The sequence below is a fragment of the Odocoileus virginianus genome, chromosome 6 (assembly GCF_023699985.2).
Source record: "Odocoileus virginianus isolate 20LAN1187 ecotype Illinois chromosome 6, Ovbor_1.2, whole genome shotgun sequence".
Classification (NCBI taxonomy): Eukaryota; Metazoa; Chordata; class Mammalia; order Artiodactyla; family Cervidae; genus Odocoileus; species Odocoileus virginianus.
Genome location: NC_069679.1, coordinates 85,989,267 through 85,997,000, shown reverse-complemented (window position 1 = coordinate 85,997,000; position 7,734 = coordinate 85,989,267). Strand labels below are relative to the sequence as shown.

The 7,734-nt window shown below is 43.0% G+C and overlaps 1 protein-coding gene across 3 annotated transcripts in view; it reads left to right on the top strand.

The window, feature by feature from the left end:
- Positions 1 to 18: 18 nt before the first annotated feature.
- GALC (galactosylceramidase) overlaps positions 19 to 7,734 on the top strand; it is a 51,175-nt gene continuing 43,459 nt past the window's right edge. Inside the window, exon 1 of one of the 3 annotated variants that reach the window (XM_020911349.2) lies at positions 19 to 317. In XM_020911349.2, the coding sequence (XP_020767008.2) occupies positions 108 to 317 (210 nt within the window). In that variant the 5' untranslated portion in view covers positions 19 to 107. The other 2 variants (XM_020911358.2, XM_020911364.2) reach the window with 2 other exon arrangements.

Genomic DNA, 7,734 nt, shown 5'->3' with positions numbered 1-7,734 from the left:
CAGCGACTTGCAGCCCACACTCAACATGGCGGCGGCGGCACCCGCAGCCTCCTGCCCTTCTCCATCATGGCAGCGACCGGACCCGCCTCCCTGGGCGCCCGAGTCATATGACCTGTCACACAATGGCTGAGCGCCTAATTCAGGCCTCCCGGCAACGCCGGGCGAAAGCCATGACGGCCGCCGCGGGTTTGGCGGGCCAAGCCGCGGTGCCCCTGCTGCTGTGCGCGCTGCTGGCACGCAGCGGCGCGTACGTGCTCGACGACTCCGACGGGCTGGGCCGGGAGTTCGACGGCATCGGAGCGGTCAGCGGCGGCGGGGTGAGGAGCGGAGCGGGGCGGGGGGCGTCCGGTCCCGCCCCGTCCCACAAGCCCCCGCGGCGCGGCCCCAGTGTTTCGACGCGCGCGCGTCGCCGCCTGAGGCGGGCGCCGGTCCGTGGCTGTCTCGACGCCGCGGCCGCGCTACTGTACCTCGCGTTTGTTGGTTTAAGATGACCCCATAGAGACAGTGAGGTTAACCAGATGAGGGTCCAGAGGTTCACCGAGTTAGTGACAGGTCTAGATAGTGACAGGGCGGGGGGCTCAAACCCTCCTTCAACTTGAGCAGGGGGCCCTGAGGGGAAGGGTCTCTTCACCTTGAGAGGGCACTCCGGGAGGCTCGCTCCAGAGATGGCCAGGGGCCCGAGGAGCGTCCGTCTGCCGATGAGGATGCCCCGGAGGGATGTTTTGACTGTACCTGTTATTTTTGGGGGGCGGGGGGTCGGAGAGTCCCGGACCAGGACTGCAGCTTGCGGTTGGGCTCTTTTCAAGGGGGCAGGCGTCCGGTAGGTTTTTGTTTAAAGTGACGACAGGTGCCTCTGGTTCTCTTTAGGAAGGTGGGAAGCCAGAAACTGGGGCTTTTAAAAGTCTTTTTTCTAATGTCAGGCTACACCAGTATCAGCTGATAGTCTCGGATTGTTTAACTGTTGGATCACTGTTTTGCCCTCGGATGGCAAAGGCTTAAGGGGGTGAGTTGCCCGCTGGAAGAGGCCTCGTTGGCGGCTGTTTATGTGTACGGAGAGAGGGAAACGTTAAGGTACAGAAGAAATCACCTGGTCTTTTTGTTTGAATGCAGACTGGCCTCGCCAGCTCCCATTCTTACTTTAAAGTTCTGGCGTGGCGCCTGAGAACCTGCATTTTAACAAATTTTTAACAAAGGCACCAATTGATTCTCGTTGTAGGTGTTGAGAGAACTCTTTTATTGATTCAAGGATCTCTGGAGCAAGCCTGTTTTCTTTTCTTTCTTTTTCTTTCTTTTTTTTTTTTAACGAATTTTTAACTTTAGAAATAGATTTACAGAAAAATTGCCAAGACCATACAGAGTTGTCGTATACCCTGTAACCAAGTTTTCTATTATCAGCATCTCACGTTGGTATGGGACATTTGTCCCAAGCAGTGTTGATTGCGTTAGTGAAAGTCCTTAACTTCCTTTCCTATTTCCTTAGTTACCCAGTGCTCTTTTTCAGTTTCAAGATCCCACACAGGGTACTCATTACACTTAACTGGCCTGTCTCAGTCTTTTCTAGACTGTGTCAGTTGGGGTAAGTTCCTCTTATCTAGGCATTCTAAAATACTTAAGGGAGACCTGAGGGCCACACCAGCTTAATGCAAAGTCTGCATGGGCACAGCTGGTAATTTCCTTAGTTCCCTAGCTATGCTAATAGGAGGCTCCCAAGCCTGGCAGCTTGCTTCAGTGGCATGATTGTTCTTGGCTCCTAACATTTTGCTTAGTCCCGTCAGCTTGTTCTCTGTAACCTTTGTCTTGCCTTTGTTTTATCCCCTTGTGTTTATAGCCTTTGAGTTCATGGCGTTTGTGGTGGCAGGTCTTTGGATGAGAGGGATTTTCTTTTTTGTTTCCCAGGACAGAGGTAGAGCCGATTTTATTTGAAAATGGCAAGGCTGAACTCTTGAATGGGTTGTTTGTTGAGCTGAGTGAGATGGAATACGTGTCCTTGGACGCAATTCAGAGCCAGCTTGAACGCTTGCTTGCTGGGGGGCTGTTTCGGGCTGGTCTCATCCTGTTGATGACCAGTGTTGTTGTTGCACTGGCCCTGTGGTTCTTAGGATTGCAAGATGCCCTCGGTGATAACCATCAGAAGACTTTGAACAAAAAAAAAGTTTATTACTCATAGGTTCTGGAAAGCACATGGCATGCCTGGGTCACACCTGGTGATTGTAGGTAGAGAGAGAGAGGGTGTGGGCCTGGGGTTCTGCTTTCATTAGGGTCAAGGGTGGAGGCCTTGGGCTTTGTGGCTTACTTTTCATTGGTGAACTGAAACCTTACGTGTGGGAACTTAGAGTTCAGGGAAAGAAAAAGTGGCTCTAATCTGGCAAAGAACTACCCCCTCCCCCCAACGTCAGCTTGGCTCTGGGTTCTTTGGCTGCAGTGTGTTTATTTGAGACAGTCATCTCGGAAGTGGATACGTCTTTGAAGTGGATGCTTTGCAATCAAAGCTTGAGTCCTGCACTTACACTACAAAAAAGGAGAAACCTGACCTGGGGATTGCACTACAAGCCACCCTTAATGCCTAGGTATCAGAGTAAGTGGTGAGGACCTTAAACTGCCTCAATAGCTGACTTACTGAAAGTACGGGATAGGGCCTGTTGTAATGTAGGAAGGATTATGGTAGCACTCCTGTAATTACACTACAGTCAGTAGTCTGCAATCCAGCTGGTAGCCATTGCCCTAAGCTTAAAAGGGCACACCTTGAAACCAGGTGAGTGACCTTGGGGCCCGAGGAATCTGTCCAAAGATGAGGTAATACTGTGATGAACATTTTGGGTCATCTGATACTAGTGCGTTTGAGTCTGTCCCGGGTTGGTGGAATGCTCCATATCTCACCCAGCCACGGTCAGTTCCGTTAAAGGGTTGTGTCTCATTTCAGGAGACAGTGATGCAAGTGTGCTTACAAGGTTAGGTCTGTATGGTGCAAATACTTGATTCAGTTTATGTAATATACATTTCTATGAAAACAAAAGAAAACTATGGCTAATGGAGCAGGTTGTAAACCTGTTCTGAATCCTGAGGGCAGTCAGTCATGATGTCTAGATGTAGAACATCTTCAGATGGAGTGGGGACAGACGGTGGCAATCATAGATCTTCCTGGATTGAGTTTGACTATCTCTGGGGATCTTTCTGAGTGGTCCACAGAGCAACAGGCATGAGGGTTGTTCAGATATGAACTGTTGTGATTTCTCTGGAGTTTGCATAAAGTTATCACACTTTAGGTTGCATAACTTCAGGAAAAGGGAAATTTTAGTTCTTAATAATTTAAAGTCAGAAAGGTGGAATGCTGTATTCAGATATTGGAGGAAGTGAAAAGAATTCAGTATTTGTTCCAGTTTACAGGTAGAAAGCAAACCTCAGAGACAATTGATAGGACTAGAATCTGATACTGGGCTTCCCTGGTGGCTCAGATGGTAAAGAGTCTGCCTGTAGTATAGGAGACCCCAGTTTGATCCCTGAGTCAGGAAGATCCCCTGGAGAAGGAAATGGTAATCCATTCCAGTATTCTTGCCTGGAAAATCCCATGGGCAGAGGAGCCTGGAAGGCTACAGTCCGGTTATCTGCAGAGTGTACTCTAGTTCTTCACTGAAATATAATTTTCTCTCTATCATCACCCCTTACTTCCACCTTTTATTAGAGATAACCAAAATAAAGCTAATTTGCTTTCAAAATAAGTATAGTGTTACTAAACTTGCCCTGATTATATAAGTGCAGCCAAAATAATTACTTTAAGTGTGCTCTGTTGGACATTTGTGCAAGAAATCACAGTTTGGGCTATTATAAATCTCAAGGCTAGGAAGCCAAGCCATGAACTTATCATCAGACTTTCTCTGCAATCCTGATAGATTTGGGTGAATTCCTTTCTTCTGGAGGTCCACCAACATTCTGAGATTCCTGCAACTGCCAAGAAGTGACCTTTTTTACTTAGCTGGTCAGGCTCCTGGGAACCCTGTAAGCAAGTTACCAGGCTGATTTTTCCAGGGAGCTTTATTGGCTCCATGTGCTGTGGTCAGTCTCTCAGTCATGTCCGAGTCTTTGTGACCCCATGGACTGTGTCCCGCCCAGCTCCGCTGTCCATGGGGATTCTCCAGGTAAGAATGCTGGAGTGGACTTCCATGCCTGCAGCCCACTGCAATGGGTTGCAATGCACCCGCCTGCAATGTGGCAGACCTGGGTTTGATCCCTGGGTTGGGAAGATCACCTGGAGAAGGGAGCAGCTACCCACTCCAGTATTCTTGCCTGAAGACTGCAGCCAAAATGATGGTACAGAGTTCACGGACATTGGCTCCATCAGTTCAGTTCAGTCACATAGTCGTGTCTGTCTGTGACCCCATGGACTGCAGCACATCAGGCTTCCCTGTGCATCACCGGTTCCTGGAGCTTGCTCAAGCTCATGTCCATTGAGTCAGTGATGCCATGCAACCATCTCATCCTGTCATCCCATTCTCCTGCTGTCAGTTTTTCCCAGCATCAGGGTCTTTTCCAGTGAGTCAGTTCTTCGCATCAGGTGGCCAAAGTATTGGAGTTTTAGCTTCAATATCAGTCCTTCCAATGAATATTCAGGACTGATTCCCTTTAGGATGGACTGGTTGGATCTCCTTGCAGTCCAAGGGACTCTCAAGAGTCTTCTCCAACACCACAGTTCAAAAGCATCAATTCTTCGGCGCTCAGCTTTCTTTATAGAAGGCTTTGGGCATGTTTCTTTATATGCTCAAAGAAGGGCAGTGCCAAAGAATGTTCAAACTATTGCGCAATTGCACTCATCTCACACGCTAGCAGAGTAATGCTCAAAATTCTCCAAGTCAGGCTTCAACAGTATGTGAACCGTGAACTTCCATATATTCAAGCTGGTTTTAAAAAAGGCAGAGGAACCACAGATCAAATTGCCAGCATCCGTCGGACCATCAAAAAAGCAAGAGAGTTCCAGAAAAAATGTCTACTCCTGCTTTATTGATTATGCCAAAGCCTTTGACTGTGTAGTTCACAACAAACTGTGGAAAATTCTTCAAGAGATGGGAATACCAGACCACCTTACCTGTCTCTTGAGAAATCTGTATGCAAGAAGGTCAAGAAGCAAAAGTTTGAACTGGACATGGAACAACAGACTAGTTCAAAATTGGGAAAGGAGTATGTCAAGGCTGTATATTGTCACCCTACTTATTTAACTTATATGCAGAGTACATCATGTGAAATGCCAGGCTGGATGAAGCGCAAGCTGGAATCAAGATTGCTGGGAGAAATATCGATAACCTTAGATACACAGATGACACCAACCTTATGACAGAAAGTGAAGAGGAACTAAAGAGCCTGTTGATGAAAGTGAAAGAGGAGAGGGAAAAAGCTGGCTTAAAACTCAACATTCACAAAACTAAGATCATGGCATCTGGTCCTATCACTTTGTGGCAGATAGACGGGGAAACAGTGACAGACTTTATTTTTTTGGGCTCCAAAATCACTGCAGATGGTGACTGCAGTCATGAAATTAAAAGACACTTGCTTTTTGGAAGAAAAACTATGATCAACCTAGACAGCACATTAAAAAGCAGAGACATTACTTTGCTGACAATGGTCCGTCTAGTCAAAGCTATGGTTTTTCCAGTAGTCATGTATAGATGTGAGAGCTGGACTATAAAGAAAGCTGAGCGCTGAAGAATTCCCTCTGTAGGTTAACCTAAATTTTTAAAATCTGGTCATATCTGAGTCTGTGTAGGTCTCTCTCAAATATGACATGTTAGTTAAAACCTTGGTAATATAACCAGTGTTTCTAATTGTGTCCTGTTAGGAGGAGGACAGATTCTTAGTAAACTTATGCAAATAATTATATTGCTATGAAAATAAGAATACTTACAAAGAGTTTTTGAATATTGGAGGGATCAGATAGGGAGAAATTTGTTTTATTTTTGTTTATAAGGATACACTTAGCAAATTGCTACAAGTCATAGACAAGTTAGGAAAAAGGTTTTCCACAAATCTGGAAGAAGTAAAACATTCCAGAAACAACAATGTTTTGGATAAAAAGTAAAAGTTATAATTATCCTCATGAGTTCATTCAGTTCCCTATAATTCTTATTGATCTTGATCTTTTGTTAGCAGTTTTATGATTCTTGTTTTACCTTAGAGTTCTGTAAATTCTTACCTAATTCATCAACATAATCTGAAAGTTATCAGAATCCTGTAGTTTAAGTGAAGAGTTCTCTCGAAAAGTCTTGAGGATGAAGCACTTTTGGAAGAACATTTTTGCCAAAACATTAGTAAAGCAATAACTATCTATAAATGACAAAAAGGCTTAAACACGGGCATATTAAAAATCTGATCAAGTTCATTGTAATTCAGTTGATAAGGAAATTTGGTTATTTCTGTAACCTATAGCATTTTAAGATAATAACTGGAATTGCAAGTGATAGCATTATACCAGGACATAGCAGATGTCTAGGAATTTCATGTAATTTCTGGAACACGTATGTTACTAACATGTATCAATACAAATATCAACTAAAGAAAGTTTAGCGTTACATCTTACTTGACAATGCTTGCTATGCAGTTTAACATGGCAAATAAGCCTAATTAGTTTCATGTCTTTTTGTAAGGAGAAAGAACACATCTTTGAGATGTCCAGGGCCCATCTGGAGAAATCTCAAGAAATTAATATGAGGTCAAAAAGACTTCATTTAGAATTTATTTGGGGAAGTTTGTAAAAAATACAAAAGGTGTTAAAACACTTGATTAAATAGGCTCATTGGTTACTGTGAAACAATACTTAATTATCCATTTAACCAAAATGACAAGAACTTCACAGGCAAATATATAAAGTTACATAGTTTAAACCCAGTTTAACCACCCCCACCCACAACCTTAGCTCTTCTAATAGAGAAGACTCAGGGTTTCTTTTTTTTTTGAAGTAAAGATTTGATAAAGATAATGTGAAGCATAGAATATTATTTTGATAATATCTGAATCTTTATTTCCTACGTAGTTTCCTTAAAAGGTAAAGAATCTTTCCCAAGCTTATCAAGAACAGACCAATAGTCTAATAAAAATTTGTCTTTTTAGAAGATTAAGAATTTTTAGTTTTTCATAAGTATGCTATTTATTAAAGCTTATTTTAAAAAATCCTTATAATTTCATTTTTAGCCAGCTTGACTACACAAGGTAAAATTCTCTCTCCCAGCTTCTATATCCATTCATTTTGTCTACTCTAGGACAGAATTACTTTCATTTCCCTTAACAGAAATATATCTCCCTACCTCATACCTTTTCTTAGCCAAAATACATCCTATTTTTCTTGAATTGTTTCTCATATTATTTCTAGTATTTTAATTACATATATTAATTAGAGTACTTAACTCTTAGAAACCTAATTTCTAATGACAGGATGTGTTTACTGATAGATCTAAATATCTTTTGTTTCTCTGTAATAAGAAACTAAAAGTAGATAAACCTGTGTTCAGTAATGTTGCAGCATTTTATATTATTTGGAAATTATGTGTGTAATGAATTTCCATCATTTAACTTAGCAAAACTCTAAGGTTTCAAGTTACCAATGAGATTTGGGTGACTAGCTTTAAGTAGACATATGATAAAACATAATTATTTTTGAAAAGTGGATTCCTGGGCAATCAGAACTTCAGTTAGGCCCTTGCTCTCCAGAAAGAAAATGACAGTGGATGACTAAATCTTTAGTCTGATTGCAGA